The sequence below is a fragment of the Cervus elaphus genome, chromosome 5 (assembly GCF_910594005.1).
Source record: "Cervus elaphus chromosome 5, mCerEla1.1, whole genome shotgun sequence".
Lineage (NCBI taxonomy): Eukaryota > Metazoa > Chordata > Mammalia > Artiodactyla > Cervidae > Cervus > Cervus elaphus.
In genome coordinates, this window is record NC_057819.1 from 2,538,078 (window position 1) to 2,565,190 (window position 27,113).

The following is a 27,113-nucleotide window of genomic DNA, read 5'->3' on the forward strand; positions in this document are numbered from 1 at the left end:
TGAATCAATGGTATGTGTCCGCTGTCCACTGGCCCAGCAAAGGGGGGTCCTGACCCCACTTCTCTGTGCTGCTGACCCCCACCTGGGAGCCTGGGGCAACTCCTGTCAGCAGCTCCTTCCACCCAGGGGGACGCTGAGACTACTCCCTGCTTCCTGCTGCCCTCAGGGAGGGGCAGCCAGGCTGAGCCGGGCAGCTGTGCTGCGGTCGGTGGTCGCTCAGCACCGTGAGCTCCGTGGTCTCAGGACACCAGGGGGAGGGGCGACCGCAGTGCCCACCGCCCGCCCCCACCTCCTATTCAGCACTGTTGATGCAGTGAGGGGGCCGGCCCCACGGTCACCGTCCCTCAGGCTCCCCTGGTTTCTGCTCCCCCTCCCAAGCCAGTGCTGATGCCCGGGGGCTCCACGCTGGGAGGACCCCAGTCCTGTCCCCGTATCCTGGGAGGGAACAGAGCATAGGGGCCTGGACAAAACTGGGAGGGGTCAGTTGAGATGTGAGGGTGAGTGAGGTGGCCTCCCTGCAGGGACAGAAGGGCACTCAGGCCCGAGGTCCGGGTAGTGCCAAGGTCAGAGGAAGGGGGAGGTAGAGACTGCTGACCCAGGGGACCGGCCACTCAAGGTCAGACCCTCTGAGCTTATGACCACCTCCTCCTAATGGAAGAGAAAAGAAAAGCCAGGGAAATAACATCCTCTTGCTGAAACCCTGAAATCCGTTTGTTACTAAGTTTTGGAGCCTGTGAAGATAGATGCATATGTTTCTACAGCCTCAGATTCACTCACAGGGACCTTGACCACATTCCACGCATTGCTCCTTGTGCTCCTGGCTGTGTCACTGACAGTATTATCTCTAATTCCCTGCACAGCACGTGGCAGAGTCAGCGGGGGACAGACGAGCCTGGCTTGTCCCCCTGGTCATTCTCAGGCTGGGGTGTGGCCTAGAAGTTCAGCCCCGCCTTGGCTGCCAAGGTCTGGGATGGGGACCTGGAGAGCTGACCAGCCTGACTCCTGGCCAGGCTCAGGCTGGAGGCTGTGATGGGCTGGAGCCCCAGTGGCATCTGACCCCCAGGGTCATGGGGCCCTGCCCACTTCAGCCAGGAGGGGCAGGGAGACCAGGTCCCCGCACAGTGAAGCTGAGACCCCTGCCAGGGTGCAGTTGCTGGATTTCATCTTCCAGCCCTAGAGGTCATCAACGGTCATCACCAAAGTCAGCAAGGAGAGTCATGCTGTTTGTGCTGGGGACTCTGACTCTGAATGTTGTTGATAAAATGTGAACCTGATTCCCCTCCACATCTTTATGGCCAGAGAGGTGTCCCCTTGAAGAGCTGGACACCTCAGAGGAGAGACAGGAGCAGGCACGGGGCCATGAACCGCTGGAAGGAGATGGGACCCCAGAGCCCCCTCCCCACGGGCTGCTGAGCATTTCCGCCCTCTCTCTGCCTCTCCCGCCTCAAAGCGCTGAGCCCTCTGAGCACAAGGGCAGGTTTTGTTGGTGCTTCCCCATGAGGTTGCATCACTGTGGTATTATTGTAACTACTGGTGTATAGAGCACAGTAATAGACAGCCTCGTCCTCAGGCTGGGCCCCCGTGATGGTGAGGGCAGCTTTGTTCCCAGAGATGGAGCCAGAGAAGCGATCAGGGATCCCAGAGAGGCGGCTGTTTGTATAGTAGATAAGAGTTCTGGGAGCCTGGCCTGGGGTCTGCTGGAACCAGCCGGGGTAGTTACTGGTAGTGACTGACCCAGACCTGAGGCCACAGGTCAGGGTGACCGTCCCTCCTGGAGACACTGACACTGCTGGCTCCTGGACCACAGTCTGAGCATCTACCCCTAAGAGTGACAAGAGAGAGACAGGTGTTATTATCAAGACAAGGGCCCTGAGACCCTGCATGGAGGTGGCCCAAGGGTGCAGAGTCCCGGCCCCTGACCTGAGCCGTAAGTGAGGAGCCCGAGCAGAAGCACCGTCCAGGCCATGGTGGGGACCCTCCCAGGACACGGCCTCCGCAGCCTCCTGGGCTGGAGGTGGGGTCCTGGGTCTTTTCATGCCTCCAGCCCATCAGGAGGAGGAGGGGCCTCATGCAAATCACTTCCTCGTCTCCCTGCCCAGGGCACCTGAGGTCCCCTGGGTTGGGGGGACTTGAAGGAGGCCGATGCTGGACCTCACACAGAGCGGGGACAGAAACGGAAGGAGCCCCTGCTGATGGGGCGACGTCTTTCAGCAAATGTGCTCCCGTGACCTTGGTGATTTCGGTCCTTCATCTCCTCCCCAGAGTATCTGAGGCTGAAGGAGGAGTTTGCAAGTCTTCCTCCCTTGCTGCACTCATCTAGCCTTTCCCAAACCTGAGCCCATCTTTAGAACACTCTCTGTCCTTCTCAGGGAACCGCTGCGTCCCACCTGTGTGATGATGTCCGTCCTTGTCCCTCCAGCCCTGAGCCCAGGAGAAAATCCCAGAGCCTGTGTCTGGTGTGAAGGGAAAGGCGTGGCCCTTGAACACCATCTTGTAAAGTGTCCCTAGTCCCAGCGCTGGTGAATCAGGGCTGGGGGTTGAGAGTGACATGTAGAGACACAGGCCTGGGGTGACGGCCTCCTGTGCTAGAAAAACCATGACAATGTGGAGTAGCTTCGATAGACCTGTAGGGGGAAAGGTCACCATGTCATCATGCAATGATGATAGCTTGCAAGTTCAGTTCCAACAAAGCTGGCATACATGTCTCATCATCGGAAATAGAAAAGCACCATGTGTGAACAGGTAGGTGTGCTGAGCACTGTGGACACTGTAAAACTCCCTTCCCTGTGGTTCTGCTGTGGAGCCGATGGACTCGGGAGGAGGAGGGATGTGGGGGCAACGAGGACGAGAAAGAGCTCAGACATCTCAAGTGTTAACGTGTGTGGAAGAGACGGGAAAATTCTTGTTCATCTCTTCTTTTTTTAAGAAAAGTCTTGTTCATCTCTTCTTTCTTTAACATTAAAAATGTTAAATACTATTCTTGTTTTGTATTCATGTTAGATTTAATGCTAAAGTAGCTGTTTAATAAAATTCACACGATTTTGGTCAGAGTTGTTTGAGAACCTCGACTCATAGATGTAAAAAATATGATATTCCTAGTTAATTCTTTTCTTATTGTACAAATGTACTGATGATAGCTTTGGGAAATATGTGATTTCATATAGCTCAAGTTTTTAGATGGAAGAAGTGGTCACAAAAAGGAAAGGAACAACTAACGAAGCCACAAAACCTGAAACAATATCAGTTTCCATAGGTCACTCTAAAATGTTGAAATTGCCAAATAACACAACAGGGATAATTTCAAATGACATAGAAGGTGACAAAGGGTCCTTGCCTGCATCCCTCTCCCACTGTGAACACCGGGCGTTCTGTGGGAAATGGGGCAGCCCCTCTGCAGGGGTCTCTCATCCCCTGTCCAGGTATCTATCCCTGGAGGTCGAGGTTACTGAAGGAAGTCCATTTTTGTTGTATGATCCTCCCTCTGTCCTTGGTTGGGTGTTAGGTCTGGGTACTGATTCGACAGAAGAACAGGAACTGAGCAGCAAGCCTGTGGCTCTGAGCTGAGAGCTGCCGTGTCTCCTGGGGGCCCAGGTGCAGGAACGTCACCCTCCAGTGAGGACCCTGCTGCCCGCGTGGGTAAGAGCCAGGGGAGGAGGTGCCAGCCTGCCTGGCCAGGACCCTGAGCTCTCAGGACCAGGCCCATAGCGCCCCCTGCTGGACTCAGACCTCCTCCTCCCGCCCTTCACACCACAGCCTCCTGGAAGGGCTTTCTCACACTTGCAGGAGGGTCATTCTGATGTCACCGCCCAGGGCAGCAGAATGAGTCCTCTCCGTGGAGTTTGGGGCTGGTCATTAATTTTTCCAAGTAACTTTGACTTCAGGCCGTTTAATGCAATGCTGATAAACAAATGAATTTCAGGATTCCCTGAGGTCTGAGTTTGCTCTGCCTCGCTCCTGGGTTCACTATCAGAACACAACCACCTGAACCAGGTTCCAGGATTAAGAATCCCACATGCCTATGGTTTGTACCTGGTCACAGTTCTGTCTGAGTTTCCCTCCCGGGTTGACATGTGGTTGATGTTGGTTTTGCATGGTCACTAGGTACTGTTCCGCCCGGAGTGCACCGCTCTGTTCCTATTTATGTCTTTCCCTGAGTGACATCACTTTCACTTTTCACTTTCACACATTGAAGGAAATGGTAACCCACTCCAGCGTTCTTGCCTAGAGAATCCCAGGGACGGCGGAGCCTGGTGGGCTGCCGTCTATGGGGTCGCACAGAGTCAGACACGACTATAGCGACTTAGCAGCAGCAGCAGCAAGAGAATATGAGGTTCCCAGGGATAACAGATCTTCCCTTGATCACGCCCAGGGGTTCTCATTTACCCTTGAACATGGTCCTCTCAGTACTTTTTGACTCAGATATTTAAAGATTAAAGATGTTTTGACTCAATTTTGTAAGCTTTCAATATTAAATGCTTGATATAAAGGATTATAACTATAAATGGGAATCTCATCCTTGTCAGGGCTCTTCTTTCATTCCTGATTGAGAAACCCTTCTGACCTGTTACCTGATCTTCGCTGGACATGGCTGACATTCATTTGTTAAATTCCATAGATATAATGAGAATGGGTTTATATGGTCTTGTGTCCAAAATAGTGACATTTATCCAATATCATCTCAAACAAGGAACCAGGGAGGGAAAAGTGGGAGAGGTCATGAGGGAAAAGAGGAGAAAATGAGCAAGTGAGGAGTCTGAGAGCTGCATCCTAAGGGGGAGGGTCTCCTTCACCTGGAGAGGAGAACAGGGCCAAACCCCTGAGTGTCCCTCACCTCTGTTCTGGGTCACAAGGCAGGGAATTTGCCTGGAGCCCCTTGTCATCATTGCCATGGGGACCCCCGTGTCCCTGCTGCTCCCACTGCAGGAGCTGGTGCTGTCGGATCTGGGCTCATCAGGGGCATCACAGGCAGAGGGACGTGGGCACTTCTTGGGGAGCCCCTGCTCCTGACAGTCCAGAGACCACCCCAGCCCTGAAATAGGAAGTGCTCCGATGGGGTGCAGAGGAGAGGACGGGAGGGCCTGTGGGCTCAGGAGAACCACTCCCGGGGGTCCCTGCATCCTGGGATGTATCACCGCTGCCCCTCACTCCTCAGGGTCTCTGCTCTGACCCTTCAGGAGCAGAGTTCACTCCCTGGGGGACAATCCGCCTGCTGGGATGGTCCACGGACTCTGCTGAAGGCGCATCTGGGAAAGCCTCCTGCTCCTGATCTCAGGGGAGGGAGCACAGCTCCACGGCCCTCCTGATCACACGGATGATCGGGGTGCACTCCGTGGTGTCAGAATCTGTTTACTGCAATTGGGAATAGACTTACTATGAACCAGTATGTACCTCAGGAATCGATTGTGTGGAATTTATTTAAAATTTGACAATTCTCAGAGAACAAGCCCCCGACAGGCTAGTTTCTTGTCCCAGATCCAAACAGGTTATTACAAGATAATGAGTATTTCTTTTTTTATAGAGGGTTCAGGACTTGACATATCTTTATTTAAATAGCAGGTTTGTCTGGATCCCAAATATTTTTAAGTATAGATTTTCTTTTTTTTATTAATTTCATTCTCTGTATAATTTTTGGCAAGTTAATTCCAAACATTTCACTATTTACAGGCTGAATGTTTTAGTTCTAATTTATATTTTATTCAGAATTTAGTTTTCCTTGGAGCTCTGACGTCTATATACACATCTTTTCCAGATTACTACATAGGTATTTTTTTAAAGATATATAAATATATTTTTAAAAAGATATTTTCTGTTTGTATGGTAAAAACATGAAATATTTTAATTCTTGAAAGCTATTCCCCCAAATAAATATAGTATAAAAAGTAAAGGTATGAAAGTATTCATTTGAGGGTAATTCTTAGTAACAGAACTTGGAAATGTTAAAAAATTATTCATAACACTTACTAAAGGTGGCAAGAAAAACTTTATTCAAGGTAAGGGTACTACAATGGGGGCTTATACTAAGGGATGGAGATTGAGCTTAAGTCTGACTCAAGGACACAGTTGTGATTGATAGCTAAGGAACAGGGTGGGTCCATGGGGTTGCAAACAGACTGGGCAACTGAAAAGCAATGAACAACAGCAACAGGGTGGGTGGACCTCAGGGTGAGGGTGGATTCTGGCTGAACTGAGAGGATCATTGCTGACCTCGGCAAGGGTGATAGGATACTGAGGTGGGTGATAAGGAATTTGATCTGATACTGAGGGTGGTCCAATCAAGGGTGTGGTATTTTTTCTAAACTCACTTAGCAGATTCTGGCTAAAATTGGACTAAATGGACAGGTGCCCCTGGATAAAGACATGGCCCAAAGTTGGCAGTGCATTAATTAACTACTGCTGCATACAAATTACCCTAAACTAACAGATTAAAGTCTCAAAATTTTTGAGATGTTCCAATCTCAAAAATGACACAATGATCTCTGTTCGTTTCTAAGGCAAGCCATTCCATATAACCGTAATCCAAGTCTATGCCCTGACCAGTAACGCTGAAGAAGCTGAACTTGATCAGTTCTATGAAGACTTACAAGACCTTTTAGAACTAACACCCAAAAGAGATGTCCTTTATTTATAGGGGACTGGAATATAAAAGTAGGAAGTCAAGAAACACCTGGAGTAACAGGCAAGTTCAGCCTTGGAATACAGAATGAAGGAGGGCAAAGGCTAATAGAGTTCTGCCAAGAGAACGCACTGGTTATAGCAAACACCCTCTTCCAACAACACAAGAGAAGACTCTACACATGGACATCACCAGATGGTCAACACTGAAATCAGATTGATTATATTCTTTGCAGCCTAAGATGGGGAAGCTCTATACAGTCAGCCAAAACAAGACCGGGAGCTGACTGTGGCTCAGATCATGAACTCCTTATTGCCAAATTCAGACTGAAATTGAAGAAAGTAGGGAAAACCACTAGACCATTCAGGAGTGACCTAAATTAAATCCCTTATGACTATACAGTGGAAGTGAGAAATAGATTTAAAAGACTAGATCTGAGAGACAGAGTGCCTGATGAACTATGGACAGAGGTTCGTGACATTGTACAGGAGACAGGAATCAAGATCATCCGCAAGAAAAAGAAATACAAAAAAGCAAAATGGCTGTCTGAGGAGGCCTTACAAATAGTGTGAAAAGAAGAGAAGCAAGAGGCAAAGCAGAAAAGGAAAGATATACCCATTTGAGTGCAGACTTCCAAAGAATAGCAAGGAGAGATAAGAAAGCCTTCCTCAGTGATCAATGCAAAGAAATAGAGGAAAACAATAGAATGGGAAAGACTAGAGAACTCTTCAAGAAAATTAGAGATACCAAGGGAACATTTCATGCAAAATGGGCTCAATAAAGGACAGAAATTATAGGGATGTAACAGAAGCAGAAGATATTAAGAAGAGGTGGCAAGAATACACAGAAGAACTGTACAAAAAAGATCTTCACAACCCAGCTAATCACGACGGTGTGATCACTCACCTAGAGCCAGACATCCTGGAATGTGAAGTCAAGTGGGCCTTAGAAAGCATCACTATGAACAAAGCTAGAGGAGGTGGTAGAATTCCACTTGCACTGTTTCAAATCCTGAAAGATGATGCTGTGAAAGCGCTGCACTGAATATGTCAGCAAATTTGGAAAACTTCGCAGTGGCCACAGGACTGGAAAAGGTCGGTTTTCATTCCAATCCCAAAGAAAGGCAGTGCCAAAGAATGCTCAAACTACCGCACAATTGTACTCATCTCACACACTAGTAAAGTAATGCTTCAAATTCTCCAAGTCAGGCTTCAGCAATACATGAACCGTGAACTTCCATATGTTCAAGCTGGTTTTAGAACAGGCAGAGGAACCAGAGATCAAATTTCCAACATCCGCTGGATCATTGAAAAAGCAAGAGAGTTCCAGAAAAACATCTATTTCTGCTTTACTGACTATGCCAAAGCCTTTGACTGTGTGGATCACAATAAACTGTGGAAAATTCTGAAAGAGATGGGCATACCAGACCACCTGACCTGCCTCTTGAGAAACCTGTATGCAGGTCAGGAAGCAACAGTTAGAACTGGACATGGAACAACAGACTGGTTCAAATAGGAAAAGGAGTGTGTCAAGGCTGTATATTGTCAGCCTACTTATTTAACTTATGTGCAGAGTACATCATGAGAAACACTGGGCTGGAGGAAGCACAAACTGGAATCAAGATTGCCAGGAGAAATCTCAATAACCTCAGATATGCAGATGACACCACCCTTATGGCATAAAGTGAAGAGGAACTAAAAAGCCTCTTGATGAGTGAAAGAGGTGAGTGAAAATGTTGGCTTAAAGCTCAACATTCAGAAAACTAAGATCATGGCATCTGGTCCCATCACTTCATGGCAAATAGATGGGGAAACAGTGGAAACAGTGTCAGACTTTATTTTTGGGGCTCCGAAATCACTGTGGATGGTGATTGCAGCCATGAAATTAAAAGATGCTTACTGCTTGGAAGTAAAGTTATGACCAACCTAGATAGTATATTAAAAAGCAGAGACATTACTTTGCCAATAAACGTCCATCTAGTCAAGGCTATGGCTTTTCCAGTGGTCATGTATGGATGTGAGATTTCGTCTGTGAAGAAAGCTGAGTGACGAAGAACCGAGGCGTTTGAACCGTGGTGTTGGAGAAGACTCTTGAGAATCCCTTGGACTGCAAGGAGATCCAACCAGTCCTTCCTAAAGGAGATCAGTCCTGGGTGTTCATTGGAAGGACTGATGCTGAAGCTGAAACTGCAGTACTTTGGCCACCTCATGTGAAGAGTTGACTCATTGGAAAAGACCTTGATGCTGGGAGGGATTGGGGAAAGGAAGAGAAGGGGACGCCAGAGGATGAGATGGCTGGATGGCATCTCCAAATGATGGACATGAGTTTGAGTAAACTCCGGGAGTTGGTGATGGACAGGGAGGCCTGGCGTGCTGCGATTCATGGGGTGACAAAGAGTCGGACACGACTGAGCAACTGAACTGAACTGAACTGAAGCAAAGTTACTCTGATACAGTGGAAAATGTGCAATTTTGTGTGCATTAAATTTGAAGATAAGGAAGATTTAATGCTTAAGAGAAAAGGGAGAATTAGAAGGATTGATTGCAGAGTGGCTCGTCTCATATATTTCAGAGTCACCTGAAATGTGAGTTTGCGTCTTCCAGGGTCTGGGGTCATTATCTTCCACCTTTACCTTGACCCACACAAAAAGGTGTAAGGCTCTCAGAGTATAATGTGCCTCAGACCTCATACCCATTCTCCCTGGTTCTCTTTCAGTTTGACTTCTGTGGGGGTGGCTGTTGTTTCAGCTTTTCCCATCAGATCCCCTCAGCCCACATGGCAGCGCCTTTTGATGCCTGTCTTTGCTATGGAATAGATTCCAGGGGGTGGGAATCTACACTCTAGGTCCAAGAGAACAGATATTTATCCAACTTCTGTCCAGAGAACCAGGGAGAGGAGATCTGCGGACCTTTGGGGATTAAACTGGGAAAAGTAAGCAAGTGAGGGAGTGGCTGTGTAACCAGGAAGGATTCGTTCTGACTCCACGCTGGATCTGTTTCTATGAATTTAACCCTTGTTTTTGTCATTTTTGTTATCATCGTCTTACACAGTGGCCTGCTTCAGAGAACCCTACTCCCTCTGCCTGAGCCTTAAACTAAAGTGCCTTTGTGTAGCTCACAGGGAGATAGTCTGAGCCTGCCCACCTGTGAATGCCTGTAAGAAAGGAAATACCATATCCCCCTGCCTGAGGCTTGCCATTCTAGGGAATAACTGCAAGAATGAAATGGTCTTTTTCACTTTGTTTCCTTACTTTCCCCTTTCTCTCATCCGTACAAGAACCTAGGATCCAGGCCCCAAGAAGATGGTTATTTTGAGGTGTTAGTCTGCCAACTTCTGTGTCAGCTGACTTTCTGAATAAAGTCTTATTTCTCTCCTCTCAGATTTGTTGGCCTCTCATGAGATGAGCAGAGTGAGCTTGGACTTGGTAACAATTGCGAACATTTAGATCAATCTAGCAGGACTGAAGTCACCTTCACAGTATGAGGTTGTTCCCCACCCCCCACCGTGATCTCAGGGCTCCTTTCACTTATTTACATCTGTGTTAATTTTTTAACAATATTTTCTTGTTTTCACTTCATAAGCCTCTCACCTACTGGGTTAATCATATTCCTAAGTATTTATTTTTTTGAGAGTATCATGAATTGAATTTTTAAAAGTACCCTTTTTGCTTCTTCATTTTTAGTAACTGGAAAACGATAGGTTTTCTAGCATTACTTCTCGTAACCCTGTGGGAGATCCTACATAGAACAGGTATAGTGTCAGGAAGAGTGCTGGTTTTCCTGTTTGTGGGGCAGGTGACAGGCAGTGGGCAGGTGGGACTGTGAGGTGGCGTCTGCAGCCCATGGGCAGTAAGATGACCACAAAAAGGGTGACCTGGGACACGTGACCATCTAAGGAACTGAAATGGCCCCAGGTTCCATCTGACTTATGGGGGAAGGAAAGGCATGGAACACGTCTTTTTTTTTTTCATTTTAAGAAAAAAGTCATCAATGTATCAAGACCTTAATATGTGATATTGTAAAGGCACCAACTATTCTCATATTGGTGTCTGGTGACAATAATTTGTGGAAACTCCACAAATGAGGAGCAAAGTGAACTTAATCTCCATAACAATAATTCAACATCATGTGGCAAGAGTTAGACAAAGAAATTGAACAGGAAGAATCAATGGTGGGTCTCAGCAGTGAGGGCCATGAAGAGGCAGTTGTTCCAAAAGACCCAAATGTAAGATGCACCTTACATGCTCCCGTGTTGGTGCAGCAGTAACTGAAGGAATCTCTCCAGTGGAGAAAAAGCACAGGCGTTCATGCTGAGGGCCAATGAGAGGGGTCAGAGCTCTAGAAACTCCTGGGAACGGGCAGATGCCCCAGGGATGGAGATTAAAGGCTCCCGAGTCAGAGTTCAGATCCGAGATGACCTCAGCCAGACCCCAACCTCAGCCCCTGAATTCAGGGCTAAGAGACGCTCTGTCCCTAGTGATGGGGACATGAACTTTCTGTTTCCTTTGAGACCTTCTCCTGGGAATGGGCTGCTGGAGGGCCTTCAAGGACAGAGGGGACAGGAGGAGGCTCCATGCCCAGGCAGACCCCTGGATGAGCTGGAGTCGGGGAGACAGTAGCAGCAGCAGGTCCAGCCAGATGCCGAGCAGGAACCTGCTGGGCGCCTCACCTCCCCCAGATGGAAGGGAGTCCGTACCATTTCTGTCTAGTTCCCGCAGGCCTGGAGCTCTGGGTGAGCCTGAGAGGCTGTCACAGGAAAGGCAGGAGCAGCAGCCTGGTATCAGCTCAGCCCAGTGATGGCCAAGGAGCCAGAACTCCAGATTTGAGACCTGGGAAATGAGCAGAGACCCCGAGATCTGAAATGGAGCAGGGACCCCGTGCGTCCACTACTAGCATCAGAGAGAAGGAGAGCTGTTGGGACCAGGACCCACACTGGATGCTCTGATGAGTCCAGAATCAGACGGAAGTGTACTGTGTCTCTTTGGTTCTGACCTGACCCATCATGGACTCTGACCCCAGGGCACCTGCCCCTGGCACCAGGGATTTCTGCTCAAGTTGAGAAAATCAGACAATGACTTGTTGCAAAGGAAATCTGAAGAAGGGGTGAATTAAGAAAGATGTGAACAGATTTTTCTGGACTAAGTTCCCTGGTGTGATTCTGAACCCAGTCTTAGGCCAAAGAGACAAATGAAGCAGCTGCCTTTGCAGAGGATGTTTCTGCCCCCAGAGCCCACACTCTGCGAGGACAGCAGGTTTTTGTCTCACTTCCCCCCTGGCTCGGAGCACTGTGGGACTATTAAGGCTGAAATCAAGAGACGCACAGTAATAATCAGCCTCGTCCGCAGCCTGCAGCGAAATGATGGTCAGGGTGCCTGTGTTGCCAGACTCGGTGCCAGAGGATCGGTTGGGGACCCCCGAGGGTCGTTGTTACTATCATAGATCAGGGTTTTAGGGGCTGATCCTGGGAGGTGTTGGTACCAGCTCACACCCAACATCCCAATGTTGCTGCTGCTTCCGGTGCAGGAGATGGTGACCCTCTGGCCCAGGGACCCGGACACAGAGGGCGGCTGGGTCAGCACAGCCTGGGCCCAGTATCCTGGAAGGGGGAGAGACAGAGATGATGACTCTGGGGTCCAGACACGAGAGAACAGAGCACGGCCCGTGAGTCTTCCCAGAACCCTTCCCCTGTCCCCCCATCCAGCCACCTGTGCAGAGAGCGACCAGGGTGAGAAGCAGAGGGGTCCAGGCCATGGTGGACATGGTCAGGGCGTCCTGCCTTCTGTGGCCCCACAGCTGAGCAGAACGACCCCACACCGCTCCTTCCCCTCTTCATACTCTGAGAGGGGGAGGGGCCTTTCATGCAAATAACCCCCCATCCATCCCCCGCACTGGATCAGGTCCCTCTGCCTGAGGGCGGCGAGGGGGTGGGGGGTGGGCTGGGGTGGGGCTGTATGGGGCCCAGAGGTGGGAGGTCACAGCTGGGAGCCCTGAGCAGAGGCCACCAGCCAGGGCCAGGGGGCTGCTTCCTGCTCCCATCCTCCTAGTCATGCTGAGGAGTGGCCCCCGCGCGCCCCCTGGTGTCCAGGCCCAGACATGCATCCTGTAGCTTGCGGACCCGGGCCCCTCAAGGCTAGCTCCTGCCCGGGCTCTGTGCTCGGCCCCTTCCCTTGTGCCAGGCCAGGCGCTGCTTCCCTGCCCCCTGTGACCTCAGGGCTGTCTGTGGGCTCCCCTCAGAGCCTCAGGTCGAGTGTGTCCACCGCTTTCTTGGCAGCTCAGGGTCGGGACTGAGGGGGCGTCTGGGGCACAAGTTCCTCTCACATCAGGATCAGGGCAGGGCCGTGCTGGCCCCGGGGAGGCCCGTCCCCTCCTGGGCAGGATAGCGGGTCCCTCCTCTGTGGGTCCCCTCCATGGTGTCCGAGCCCTGCTTCCTCTGTGTGTCCCCTCAGCCGAGAGGAGGAGGAGGCTCTTCTCTGTGGCGGGGTCGAGGGTGTGAGGGGAGGCCTGGGGTGTGACTCCTGGATCTTTACTGTGTGTGAAGCTTTCCACACACTGAACCCCGACCTCGTGTCCTAGCTCATGAAGGAACCCCTCTGGGCTTCTCTCCTGCAGGCACGGGGCACAGGCTGCAGGCAGCAGGGCTGGTGATACTCAGGGCAGCTTTTATTGAGAATCCGAAAGGCTCTGAGCAGCGTCTGTTCCCAGGGACCCTGACATGTGGTTGTTTAGGACCAGTCGTCCCAATTAGTATGTTCGAGAGGATACAGTTCCGGGAAAGTTTGGTTGGAGAAGCATGGCCCGACTGTAGTTTGTCCTTCACTGCATGAGTGTGTTACACTGTAGGTGTGACTTTGAGACTTTTATAAATAGTTATTTATTTATTTGTCTGGGTGGTGTCTTAATTGTGGCTTGTGGGATCTAGTTTCCCGACCAGGGATGAAACCAGGCTGACTGCACTGGGAACATGGAGCCTTAGCCACTGGACCACCTGGGAATTCCCTGAGACAGTAAATGTATGAAAAGATGTTAATGGATTAGTGAAAATTTAAGGCTATTACTTATATAAGTGCATTAGTTTAATTGAAGGGAAATCTATGTTTGTTTCAATTTTTCATTGACAAGAGTTCTGTATCTGAAAAACAATTATCTTTGTAAGTTTTTTAATTAAGAAAATGTTAAATAAATGATCCAAGAGGGATCTATTGAATATTGTTTGTTAACAAGTAAATCAGTCCTCAAAATTCATTGGAAGGACTGAAACTGAAGCTGAAGCTCCAATATTTTTGCCACCTGATGTGAAGAACTGACTCATTGGAAAAGACCCTGAGGTTGGGAAAGATTAAAGGCAGGAGGAGAAGGGGACAACAGAGGATGAGATGGTTGGATGGCATCACCGACTTGACAGGCAGGAGTTTGAGCAAGCTCCGGGAGTTGGTGATGGACAGGGAAGCCTGGCATGCTATAGTCCATGGGGTCGCAAGGAGTTGGACATGCAAAGACCAACTGAACTGAACAAGTAAAAATTAATTTTTACAAAGATATTTGTACTACTAAATTTTTGGAGTCTGAGTGAAGCAGAGCAGGAATCAGCATATTTCTGCCACTTATATCATCCCCACTGGGGGATTTTTATCTGATTTGGAAGATGTATGTCAAAGCATTGCAGTCTGAGCAATCAGAGCCATGGGTGAGTGTCACATCTGAGATGAGGGAAAGTCAGATCTGTTGTCTAGAACTTGAGAAGTGACCACTGCAAGTTACCCTGAGTTAGACGTGGACCAGGCAGAGCAGCATTCACTGCACTGGCAGGGAGGGCACAGTCCAGTTCAGTCGCTCATTCGTGTCTGACTCTTTGCAACTCGATGGACTGCAGCACACCAGGCTTCCCTGTTCATCACCAACTCCCGGAGCTTACTCAAACTGATGTCCATCGAGTCGGTGATGCCATTCAACCATCTCATCCTCTGTAGACCCTTCTCCTCCTGCCTTCAATCTTTCCCAGCATCAGGGTCTTTTCCAATGAGTCAGCTCTTCACATCAGGTAGCCAAAGTATTGGAGTTTCAGCTTCAACATCAGTCCTTCCAATGAATATCCAGGACTGATCTCTTTTAGGATGGACTGGTTGGATCTCCTTGAAGTCCAAGGGACTCTCAAGAATCTTCTCCAAAACCACAATTCAAAAACATCAATTCTTTGGCACTCAGCTTTCTTTATAGTCCAACTCTCACATCCATACATCTACAAGCTGTGTTTTATACTAAGACATATTAAAAAATAAATTTAGAAGCATTAATAAAACGAATGTAAAAATAGAAATACCTAGACACAATTGTAGTATTGCTAGTACATACTCATTTACATACATGTAATTTCGTACAGGAGGACAAGCAAGAGGACTTAATGTCTCCATTAACTGGGAAAAATAAGGAACAAAAATAATGCTTATCTCCGTGTAAAATAAAATTATGGCTTTGTATTCAGATCAGATGTTCTGGCACATTAACTGTTTAATAAAATTTATATGGTTATTTTCTTTTCTCAACATGTGTTTGCAAGAATCAACTCATATCCAAAAAAATATTCATTCTAAATCCTTTTCCTGTTATTCCAATGCATGGATGATTGTGTAGGGAAAAATAGGAAAATAGGTGAAGATAGGAACCGGTAAATGACAAAACCATCGGTGTGTGGCCCAGGCCCCTTGAAGGAGGGTGAGAAGGTGACAGGAAGCAAGGGTGTCCCACGCCCTGTGCCCAGATTCCAGAAGCACGAGGCAGGGCAAAGGCCTCCAATCCCACATCCCGTCACTGTCCCCTAAAGGACAGTCTTGGTTCAGGAGTGAGGACGTGAAGGGAGGGGTCCAGGTTGTGGAGGAGGGCCCCCAGGACCCTGCTCTTGAGACGAAGTTGTTGACATGGAGAAAGTCCCTCCCCTGGGGTCTCTTATCCTCTGTCCAAGCATCACTGTAGGTCAAGTTTACTGACATTTCTGTTGTGTAATTTCCCATCCATCCTAGCCTGGACCTCAGGTCTAGGCACTGACCCCCCACACAGAGGAGCGGAAATAAGAGGCAAGACTGTTGCTCACAGCTGAGAGCTCTCATGTCCCCTGGGGCCCAGGTGCAGGAAAGTCACTCTCCACTGAGTGCCCTGCTTCCCACGTGGGCAAGAGCCAGCGGAGGAGGTTCCCAGGCTGCCTGGTCAGGAGCCTGGAGCCCTGGGTGAGCCTGAGAGGCTGTCACAGGAAAGGCAGGAACAGCAGCCTGGGCCTCAGCTCAGCCCAGTAAGGGCCAAGGAGCCTGAACGCCAGACTTGAGGCCAGGGAACCGAGCAGGGACCCCCTGCGTGCACTACTAGCATCAGAGAGGAGAGCAGCTGGGACCAGGACCCATACTGGACGCTCTGATGAGTCCAGAATCAGACAGAACTGTACTGGGTTTCTCTGGTTCTGACCTGACCCATCATAGACTCTGACCCCAGGGCACCTGCCCCTGGCACTAGGGATTTCTGCTCAAGTTAGGAAAATCAGACAATGTTTTGCTGCCAAGGCAAGCTGGAGAAGGGGTGAATTAAGAAGCTGTGAACAGATTTTTCTGGACCAAGTTCCCTGGTGGGACTCTGAGCACAGTCTTAGGCCAAACAGAAAAATGAAGTGGCTGCCTTTGCAGAGGATGTTTCTGCCCCAGAGCCCCGCTCTGAGGGGACAGGAGGTTTTGGTCTCACTCCCCCCGGCCTGGAGCACTGTGGCATGACTGACAGTGCCGTCATGAGACGCACAGTAATAACCCGCCTCGTCCTCAGCCTGTAGCGGAGTGATGGTCAGGGTGCCCGTGTTGCCAGACTTGGAGCCAGAGAATCTGTCTGGGACCCCTGAGGCTCTAATATCGTCACCATAGATCAGGAGTCTGGGGGCCTTTCCTGGGAGCTGTTGGTACCAGCTCACATCATTATCCCCAGTGCTGCTGCTGCTTCCGGTGCAGGAGATGGTGACCCTCTGGCCCGGGGACCCGGACACGGAGGGTGGCTGAGTCAGCACAGCCTGGGCCCAGGATCCTGGAAGGGGAAGAGACAGAGATGGTGACTCTGGGGTCCAGACACGAGAGCAGGGAGCAGGGCCCGTGTGTCTTCCCAGGGCCCTTCCCCTGCCCCCCATCCAGTCACCTGTGCAGAGAGCGACCAGGGTGAGGAGCAGAGGGGAGCAGGCCATGGTGGACATGGTCAGGGCGTCCTGCCTTCTCTGGCCCCACCGCTGAGCAGAGCGTCCCCACACCGCTCCTTCCCCTCTTCATAGTCTGAGAGGGGGAGGGTCCTTTCATGCAAATGACCCCCACCCCCAGCTCTCTGACCCCTCCCTGGGCCCTGGTTCATGTCCTTCTGCTGGAGAGTGGCAAGGGTGTAGGCAGGGGCGGGGCTGCGGGGGGCCCAGGGCTCGGAGGTCCCAGCTGGCAGCCCAAGCACTCAGGGCTCGGAGCTGTGACCTCCAAGCCCCTGGCCTCCTCCAGCACAGGGTCATGAACCAGGGCTGATCCCACCTCTCACCCCCACAGACTCACAGGAATGGCCGCCAGCCGCCCCCTGGTGGCCAGGCCCGGACACACATCCATGACCTAGAGACGAGAACCTCAGAACAGCTCCTGCCCCTGCTCCGCGCAGGGTCCACTCCTTAAGGCCACGTCAGGCGCCCCTTCTGTGTGCTCCATGACCTCATGGCCGTCTGGGGCTCACCTCAAGACTCCCCTCAGACGCTCAGGGCAGTCTGTCCACAGCACCCTTGGCTGCTCAGAGGTCAGGATACAGGGAGTGTCTGTGACACAAAGTCCTTTAACTCATGATCAAGTCAGGGTCGTCCGTGACCACCCCATGGATGTAGCTACCTGGCTGGGCAGGCCTTCGGATTCTTTCCTCTTTTATTAGTAATGAATCAGTGTGTCTTGCACACACACACACACAATATTCAAGGCCCTTTTCCAGGGGTCTGTAGGCACATTGTTCATAAATGTACTCCCTAACCCAACGATACTATTTTGCTGGCCTCCTCTTTCCCATATGAGTTGTATAAAATATCTCCTAGCTTTCTCTCTGTATCTGCTTGGAGTCAGAAGCTGTCTTCACGAGTCAGGCTTACTCTGCCCGCAGCTCCCAGGACACACAGGAGAAGCTGATCTTGGTGGCACCGCCTGTGACCAGGTGCCCATGTCATGATCACTCTCCTGGTCTTCCCCTCCCATCCTAGGACAGGAGCTCACAATCGTCAAGGAAATTGAGTGGCTGCATCTGGAGCCAGAGGAACAATGGAGGGTCTGAGGGCCGGGGACCAGCAGACCTCAGGGTGTGGGTTTTCCATGGGACCTGTTGGTGCACAGATGCATCACATCCCCAGCTCTGCTGCCCTTTCAGGACAAGTGGACCTGAGGACTAAACCTGCCGCTGGCCCGGCTGAGGCAGCACAGACTGCGCTCAGGACCCTGGCAGGGGCCAGGGGGCACATCACTACCGCGGAGCCTGACACGAGGGGACGACGGGAACCCTGCGCGGTGTGGGAACTGGCGTCCCTCCTGGTGACGTCTGGAGGCCCCGCCTGTCACCCCTGCTCTGACCCGCCACCTTCTCAAGAGATAACACGCAGGAGGCAGCGCGGTCAGTGATGAAGTGCTCCTGCAATCTGGCTGCTCACTGCTGACATTTCTACTCAGCGTGTCTTGAAGACAATATTTTACCACTGGTTTGAATTTTCTTATGTTTCTCGGTCAATATTTATTGTTTTCCTACTGATATGGTCAAAGTGCATATTATCTTTTATTCGGCTGGGACCAGAATATCTCACACTTTGAACTACTGATAAAATTATATAATTTTAAAGTTACATATTATTTGTAATAATTGTGATCCTGAATGTTTTTGTAGTCATTCTAATGAATTGTCAGTAGAATCTCTAGTCCTAAAGGTATTGATTCTTCATTTCAACCTATTTTCATTTTTAGTGTTGTTTCTAACATTGATTTGATCGAGTCGTGAGGAAGCGAAAGTCCATTAGAAGATTCTCCCCCTGACATGCACGCCACTCCATGAAACAGGAACAAGCTGGCAGCATCCCGTTTCATGCAGGGCGTCTTCTCGCTCTTTCTGGGATGGCCAAGGCAGCTGTGGAGAAAATCTCTGTTTCTGTGTGGTTGGGGGGACGTGATGGGTGGTCTTTAGATTTTCTATTCAGTGTTCATAGGTTTAAGTTCCATTTCTAAGCTTTGGAAATGCTGCCAGGAGCCCAGAAATCACACTGGCGCCCTCTTCTGTTTAGAAACGCTGAGTCCGAATTCTCATCAACAGGTTGCAGGTCACACAGGTGTTCCTGGGGGTGAGGTGACCCCAGGTGCCCACTGCAGGTGAAGCTCAGGGAACCCCCAACAGCACCCACGTGGCCTCTGCACCCACAGCCCACTGCCCTCACCCACCTGGTCTGGGCCACGTCCAGGACTTACGCTGTTCTCCCAGCCTCACAGGGATTTCTCAGAAGAAAACACTTCCTGGAGTTCAAGGGCTAAGTCCTGAACTTCCCCTTCCTCAGACACATCAGGGCACCGGGGCCTAGAGGAGGAGGGTTCCAGGGCTGTTTCATCCTCTATGTCTTTTCTCACAATTTCCATTCTTTTTGCCCCAACTTCCTACCTCATGCTTCGTGGCAAGTGAAGACTGTTTGCTGGGAGAATTTTGATCAATTTGGGAATAATTGTTGTATTTTTAAATACTTTTAGTAGCAAATAATAGCTTCACTATGTTGTGCTCTTTTCAATGTTTGTTGTCTTAGTAGCATTCAGGGCTTGGAGCTAAAAGGAGGAGTATTTATTATTTTGGGGGGAGAATGAAATTTTATTTCTTGTTCACTCAATTCCTTAAACACCAGAAATCACAGTGTTCTATCATCAAAGATTACTTTTAATTATATAGTCTGATTGATACATATTTGAAGGCCAAAATCCCAGTGATATAACACAAAAATGTATTTTCACCATTTTAAATGACATCCCATTTTGAACTGGCAATAGCAAAGAACTAGAAAGTAACTGATTTGGAAAATAATTTAAATCGATTTTTCATTCTGCAATACCAAAGTATTGATCAAAATATATTTTAAGCATGTATCATGATAAAAAAAAGAATTTATAGAAAAACATTGTGTTAGAGAGTAGTAACATCCTGATTTTTCTAAACCTTTTGGACATATTGAGTTAAATACTACACTTCCACATAAAAAAATAAAACAAATAATTTAAAGCTACTTGGTAGGTGTTCCTTAAGTTTGCTTTTTTTTCTGGCTTACATCCCAGATATTGAGAAAGTGTGGACAATAATAACTGGGCAATAAATAATTTTTCTCCTCAGAAAATTTTTTTAGATATCTCTTACAATATATTGCAATTTTTAGTGCAAAGAGTTCCACTTTTACTCAGATGTATCCTTAAGTGTTTTATATGTATCATATTACAGATGGTGTTACTTTTATTTTTAGAAACCTAGGTCCAATGCTCGTCTACAGAATATAATGAATTTCTGCATGTTTGCTTTTATATCGCAAAACCCCAAGTGAAACACACAGAAGCACGTCTTAGTGACCACTTGACCCTGAGCTGAGCCTGGCATGAATCCACCTCTTCCATGCCCTTCCACCGTCTCCACTGAGAGGTTTTTATCTCTGATTAAGAAGTTTTGACAAAGCCAACGAATGTTCAAATAACTGCGCAACTGCACTGATTTCACATGCCAGCAAAGCAATGCTCAAAAGTCTCCAAGATAGGCTTCAACAGTACAAAAGCTGAGAACTTCCAGATGCTCAAGCTGGATATAGAAAAGGCAGAGGAAGCAGAAATCAAATGGCAGACATCCACTGGATCATAGAAAAAGCAAGAGAGTTCCAGAAAAACTTCTCCTTCTGCTTCACTGACTTCCCTAAATCCTTTGACTGTGTGGATCACAACAAACTGTGGAAAATTCTGAAAGAGATGTGAATACCAGACCACCTTACCTGCCTGCTGAGAAACCTATATGCAGGTCGGGAAGCAAAAGTTAGAATGGGACATGGACAAAATGGGACATGGTACCAAACTGGGAAATGACTATGTCAAGGCTGTATATTGTCCCCTTGCTTATTTAACTTATGTGCAGAGTCCATCATGCAAAATGCCGGGCTGGATGTAGCACAAGCTGGAATCAGGATTGCAGGAGAAATATCAATAACCTGAGATATGCAGATGACACCAGCCTTACGGCAGAAAGCGAAGAGCAACTAAAGACCCTCTTAATGAAAATGAAAGAGGAGAATGAAAAAGCTGGCTTAAAACTTAACATTAAAGAAACGAAGAACATGCCATTCAGTCCCATCAACTCAAGGCAAATAGATGGGGAAACAAGGGAAACAGTGACTTTATTTTCTTGGGCTCCAAAATCACTGCAGATGGTGACTCCAGTCATGAAATTAGGAGAGGCTTGCTCCTTGGAAGAAAAGCTATGACAAACCTAGGCAGCATATTAAAAAGCACAGACGTTAGTTTGCCAACAAAGGTCCATGTAGCAAAAGCTATGGTTCTTCCACTAGTCATGTACAGATGTGAGAGAGTTGGACCATCAAGAAGGCTGAGTGCCAAAGAATTGATGCTTTTGAACTGTGGTGTTGGAGAAGACTCTTGAGAGTCCTCTGGACTGCAAAGAGATCAAACCAGTCAGTCCTAAAGAATCTCAATCCTGTATATTCATTGTAAGAACTGATGCTGAACCTGAAGCTCCAGTCCTTTGCCACCTGATGCGAAGAGATGACTCACTAGAAAAGACCCTGATGGTGGGAATGATTGAAGACAGAAGGAAAAGGGGAGGAGAGAGAATGAGATGGTTGGATGGCATCACCGACTAAATCCACATGAGTTTGAGCAAGCTCCATCCAGGGACAGTGAAGGACAGGGAGTCCTTGGCGGGGTCCCCAAAGTGTGCTGGGCTGCCCCAGGCCTTCATTTCCCCCCAGCCCATGCCCGAGGAGGGGCTGCCATGCAAATAGGGGTCCACCCACGGCTAGCTCAGCCCCGCCCTGAGCCCTGATGTTGGAGCTACCTGCAAGAAGTCACCAGCTAATGTCTATCTAAACTATTTTCTATTAGGCACATTTTTGGCTATTTTATTTGTGGAGCCTTTCTCACCCCTCGGAAGGATCTATGCTTAATAGTTTCTTTTGTTAGCGTACTGTGCTTAGGATGTTTAGAACAATCATGAGCATTTTTGCAATAAGAGCACACATTTATCAAACAAGCCAGAATGCCAGCAAAAGGGTTTGAATTGAAGTATTTCCTTCATCCCTGGCCCCTTCATAGGGTACCAGCGTCCAGGAGATTTATTAATTAGGGTTTTAAGTTGGTCTTTATTCAGTGAAAGAGGAGCAGGAGAACTTTCGGCAGGCAACACAAGAATCTGCAGCAGGGCAAACAGAGACAACAGCAGAAAGTGGGGAGGATACAGGGTGGGGTAGAGGCCGGGGCCAACCTGGAGGGTCCCTTGTGTCCTGGCCTTGGGTGTCAGGTTTTTTCCTCATGACCTCGTCGCGGGTGGGATCTCCCACAACGGCTCCCGGCCCTGCTCAGTCCAGGTGTCTGCAGCTGGGGGACCAGAAGAGAGTGTCCACTCTGAATTTGGAAAACAAATCGGGAATGGGCCTTGGGGACCTGGGAAAGATGTTTCTGTGGTTGAGGAGGTTTTGGAAAATTCACAGACAGGGAACCTGGCAGAGAAGAAAGCCTGGCCTGTCCTGAGAGATGGAGCCAGGGCTTTCTCTGCTGACTCCTCAGGACTCACCTGCTGCAGGGTCTCTAAAGGGAAAAAACCCGTATCTTCCTCAGGCAGTTACTCAGAGACTGAGTGACCATGAGTTTGGGAAAATTCAGTCCTGATAGCAGCACCATAGAAATGAAGAGGGAGCCGGAGCCAGGGCCCATGTCAGTGTCTGAGCTGTGGACATGGCCCTACAGCCCGGGAACCACACTCTGGGGGACGAGAGGATGGAGACGAGGGGGAACACGGCTGTGCTGGAGCACTTCCGGGGCAGACACAGCACTTCCTCTGGGGAACTGGCTCCCAGCGCTGAGGCAGGGGCAGCTGAATTCCGTCCACACCTGTGAGGGCCTGCCCTGTCTCAGGTCACAACACAACCCTGTGTGTGTCCTCCCACTATCCACAGAGATCTCTGTGCAGAGAAGCCTCCCTGGCAGATCCCTTCACAGAAGCTGCTCACTGAAAAAAAGACTCAGAGCCAAGGTCTGTGGGCCCAGGGATTTTGTCTCACTTCCCCGTCATCTGATTCACAGTGGGAATGATAGCTGCTCCCACTGCCTTGACATGCAGCACAGTAACAATCTCGTCTTCAGACTGAGCCCTCGTGGTGGTGAGGGCGGCTTTGTTCCCAGAGACGGAGCCAGAGTAGCAAGCAGGGACCCCAGACGGGTGGCTGTTTGTGCTGTAGATAAGCAGTCGGGAAGCCTGGCCTGGGTTCTGCTCTTGCCAGTTGGGGTCATTACTGGTGGTGACTGACCCAGAGCTGAGGCCACAGGTCAGGGTGACCATCCCTCCTGGAGACACTGACAGTGCTGACTCCTGGACCACAGTCTGAGCATCCGCCCCTAAGAGCAACAAGAGAGAGACAGGGGTTGTTTGGAGACAAGGGCTCTAAGACCCTGCTTGGGAGTGCCCCAAGGATGCAGAGTCCCGGCCCCTGACCTGAGCAGTAAGTGAAGAGCCCGAGCAGAAGCATCATCCAGGCCATGGTGGGGACCCTCCCAGGACATGGCCTCCTCAGCCTCCTGGGCTGGAGGTGGGGTCCTCGGTCTTTTCCTGCCTCCCATCCCATCAGGAGGAGGAAGACCCTCATGCAAATCATTTCCTGCCTCTCCCTGCCCAAGTCACTTGATGTCCCCTTGGCGGGGCAGTTCTTGAAGGAGGCAGATGCTGGACCTCTCACATATCAGGGACAGTACCGGGAGGAGACCCTGAGTGATGGGGTGACAACCTTCCCCTAATCAGCCCTCACGTCCTTCGTTTCTTGAACCTGAATCTTTCCCTGCAGATGTGAGGCTGAATATAACGGATGTGCTCCCCTTCCTGCCCCAGCAATCCTGTTCACCCCAACACCATACTCCCCCGTGACTGTGAACCTCTCCTCCCTTCCCGTGGAATCACTTCCTGCTCCTTGTGAGGATCCGTGGGTGGCTCTTCCTCCAGCAGGAAACTCAACAAGGAACAAGAGAGTCACATGTGATCTGTGGGGGGACAGTGTCTCCCCACACACAGGCTGTGAAACCACTGCTGATCACGACCGTCCAGGGCATCAGGGCTGCGTGGTTGACACCCACACCATCACCAGGTGTAGGGGCTTAGCTATCCTGGGCTCTGAGAACCACCAATAAATTGGGGTAGCTTCAATATATCTGCACTTTTTAGAAGAAAATTATATCGAGATTCTTTCAAAATATTAGATGAAAATAATAGAAAAACACATGACTCATGATCAGAACTTAAAATGATACTGTTGGTGTGAACATCATGAAGTGTTCTAAATTCCCTTTCCCCTACATAGTCTTACGTGGAGCAGAAGGACTAGGAAGAGCAGCTAAGGGGCTTTAGGGTGAAAGCTTGTTCAGTAAGTTGTGATGTACAGCCACAACATACTCATTCTCAGCGTGTGAAATGAAACAGGATTTGAAGTCCATTTCAGAGCTGCTGCTACAGTGTCTGCTGCAAACAACATGCTGATAATTGTGTTCCTTTCTCAGTATCTGTGACTGAGGTCCAATTCCATCAGCCAAAGATCCTCACTGCTTGATCTGGGGCCTATTAAGAAAAAGTCCTCTGGTACAATGGAAAACTTGTAATTTCGTGTGCATGGAAGTTGAAGATAAGGAGGATTTAAGGCTTAAAGGAAAAGGGAGGATTGGAAGGAATAATCCCACATATTGTAAAATGTGCATCTCAGTGAACTTTGGGCCCACAGCCCAGCCTGCCTGCTGTGCAGACCCTGCACGTGCGTGTGAAAGGGCAGTGACAGGAGCAGGACACAGGTGTGGTGACATGCGGCGCTCGCAGATCCCATGTGCCCGCTGAGGCTGCGATTTCAGGGTGGGCGGCCCCCTCCCCAGGGGTCTGAAGTCACCTGTGAGCCTGAGAGGCTGTCCCAGGAGAGGTAGCAGCAGCTTGGGCCTCAGCTGAGCCCAGTGATGGCCAAGAAGCCTGAACTCCAGCCTTGAGACCAAGGAACCAAGCAGGGACTCCTGAGCGTCCACTACTAGCATTAGACAGGAGGAGAGTCTTTGGGACCAGGACGTAAACTGGACACTCAGATGTGTCCCGACTCAGACACCGCTGGACTCCATTTCTCTGGTTCTGACCTGACTTGTCCGGAACTCTGTCCCCAGGGCATCTGCCCCTGGGATCTAGGGATTTCTGCTCAGTTGGAGAAAATCAGATAGTATGTGGTTTCCAAGGAAAAGCCCTGGGCGGGGAGTGGGGTGGGGGAGCTGCCGAATGAAGGAGATTTGAACAGATTTCCTGGAGCAAGTTCCCAGCGTGGGGCTCAGATCCCACTTTTCGACCAAACAAACCAAACATTTTGCTACTTTGGTAGAGGATGATTCAGCCCCAGGAAGCCCATGACCTGGAGGAGAGCAGGTTTTTGTCTCACTTCCCCCGAGCCTGGAGCACTGTGCCATTATTGCCACTACTGTCAACAGCTGCACAGTAATAATCGCCCTCGTCCTCAGCCTGGAGCGAACTGATGGTCAGCGTGGCTGTGTTCCCAGACCTGGAGCCGGAGAATCGGTCGGGGACCCCCGAGGCTCGCCTGGTTGCACCATAGATGAGGGTTCTGGGGGCCGATCCTGGGAGCTGTTGGTACCAGTTCACATAATTACCATAACCAACGTTGCTGCTGCTTCCAGAGCAGGTGATGCTGACCCTCTGGCCCGGGGACCCGGACACAGAGGACGGCTGAGTCAGCACAGCCTGGGCCCAGGATCCTGGAAGGGAGAGAGACAGAGATGGTGACTCGGGAGTCCAGGCACGAGAATAGGGAGCAGGACCGCTGAGTCTTCCCAAGACCCTTCCCCTGTCCCACCATCCAGTCACCTGTGCAGAGAGCGACGAGGGTGAGGAGAAGAGGGCACCAGGCCATGGTGGACATGGTCAGGGCGTCCTGCCTTCTGTGGCCCCACAGCTGAGCAGAGCATCCCCACACCGCTCCTTCCCCTCTTCATACTCTGAGAGGGGGAGGGGCCTTTCATGCAAATGACCATCCTCCCCCCCAACTCCCACAATGCTCTGATGACCTCCGGGACCTGGGTCAGCTTCCTGTGCCTGAGGGAGGCCAGTTGTGGTCAGACGTGGGGTTTCGTGGGGCTTGGGGGTGGGAGGTCACAGCGGGAACCCTGAGCAGAAAAAACCAGGAAGGACCAGGGGACTGGTCTCTGCTCTCACAGGTCCAGACACTCAGGAAAGGCCTCCGATCGCCCCCTGGTGTCCTGGCACAAACACATCCTGACCTGGGGATCAGAGCTCTTAAGAGGCAACTTTCCCCAAAGTGGTTTGAAATTGCACCCTTCAGGCTGTGTCTGGATGGGAAACAACAGCCAACTGTACCTCACCCTGTAGTGCATGTGAGTGTTACACAGTGGATGTGTGACTTGGAGATTTTAAATGAACCAAAATGTGTTCATGGATTAGTAAATGTCTAAGGTCATCACTTAAAATAGATGCTTAAATTTAACTGAAGAAGATGTTGTTGTTAAATCATTAAGTTGTGTCCAACTCTGGCTCTCTTAATTTTGCATTGCCATGGTACTATTTCTAAAATATAATTTTCCTTGTAGCCTGTGTTCTTTAAACAAGATAATTGTAAAGACTTTCTGACACTATGGCATCTCCACTGAGGGATTTTTACGTCGCAGCAGGACGTTCTATCTGTGACAACAGGGCAGACTGAGTTATCAGAGCCATGGGTGGTCTCAGATCTGAGATGAGGGTCAGGACACGACACGGCAGGTCGATGTTCTCAGGACACTCGGACGTGACCATAGGGAGCAAAGCTGACTTAGACATGGTCCAGTGGGAGCAGCAGTGATCGCCCTGGGGGCAGAGCCCCAGGAGAGCGTCTGCTCTCCCAGCCGAGGGCCCCAACAGCTTCTCTGCTCACTGTGCATAAAATCAATCCCACAGCAGCTGAGCACAGGCACTCCTCAGCCAGGAATCATTTCCCAGGTCTCAGGACCAGGGTTTCTCTCCCCACCTGATTCCTCACTCGATGGCACACAGGACAGAGTGTGAGGTTTCATGGGATAAATCAGCCACACGAGGGATTCAAAATCCCCTGGGACACAAGGGGAACCTGGGGAGGAGCCCGGAGGGGAAAGCTGGGGTCACACCTGAGAGCCAGAGCCCTGAGGCTTCTCGGGAAGGAAGGGTTAGAGAGGTTCAAGGAGGGGCCGAGG

The 27,113-nt window shown here is 49.9% G+C and overlaps 2 gene segments (V, D, J or C); both read right to left on the bottom strand.

Annotated features, from left to right (window-relative positions):
- Nucleotides 1-334: 334 nt before the first annotated feature.
- On the bottom strand, nt 335-1,987 carry LOC122693507. The segment is given in 3 exon segments: nt 335-435; nt 1,532-1,822; nt 1,921-1,987. Coding segments are annotated over 3 exon segments (438 nt in total).
- Nucleotides 1,988-9,663: 7,676 nt separating this feature from the next.
- Nucleotides 9,664-25,816, bottom strand: LOC122693638. The segment is given in 3 exon segments: nt 9,664-9,695; nt 25,350-25,646; nt 25,756-25,816. Coding segments are annotated over 3 exon segments (375 nt in total).
- Between the last annotated feature and the right edge of the window lie 1,297 nt (nt 25,817-27,113).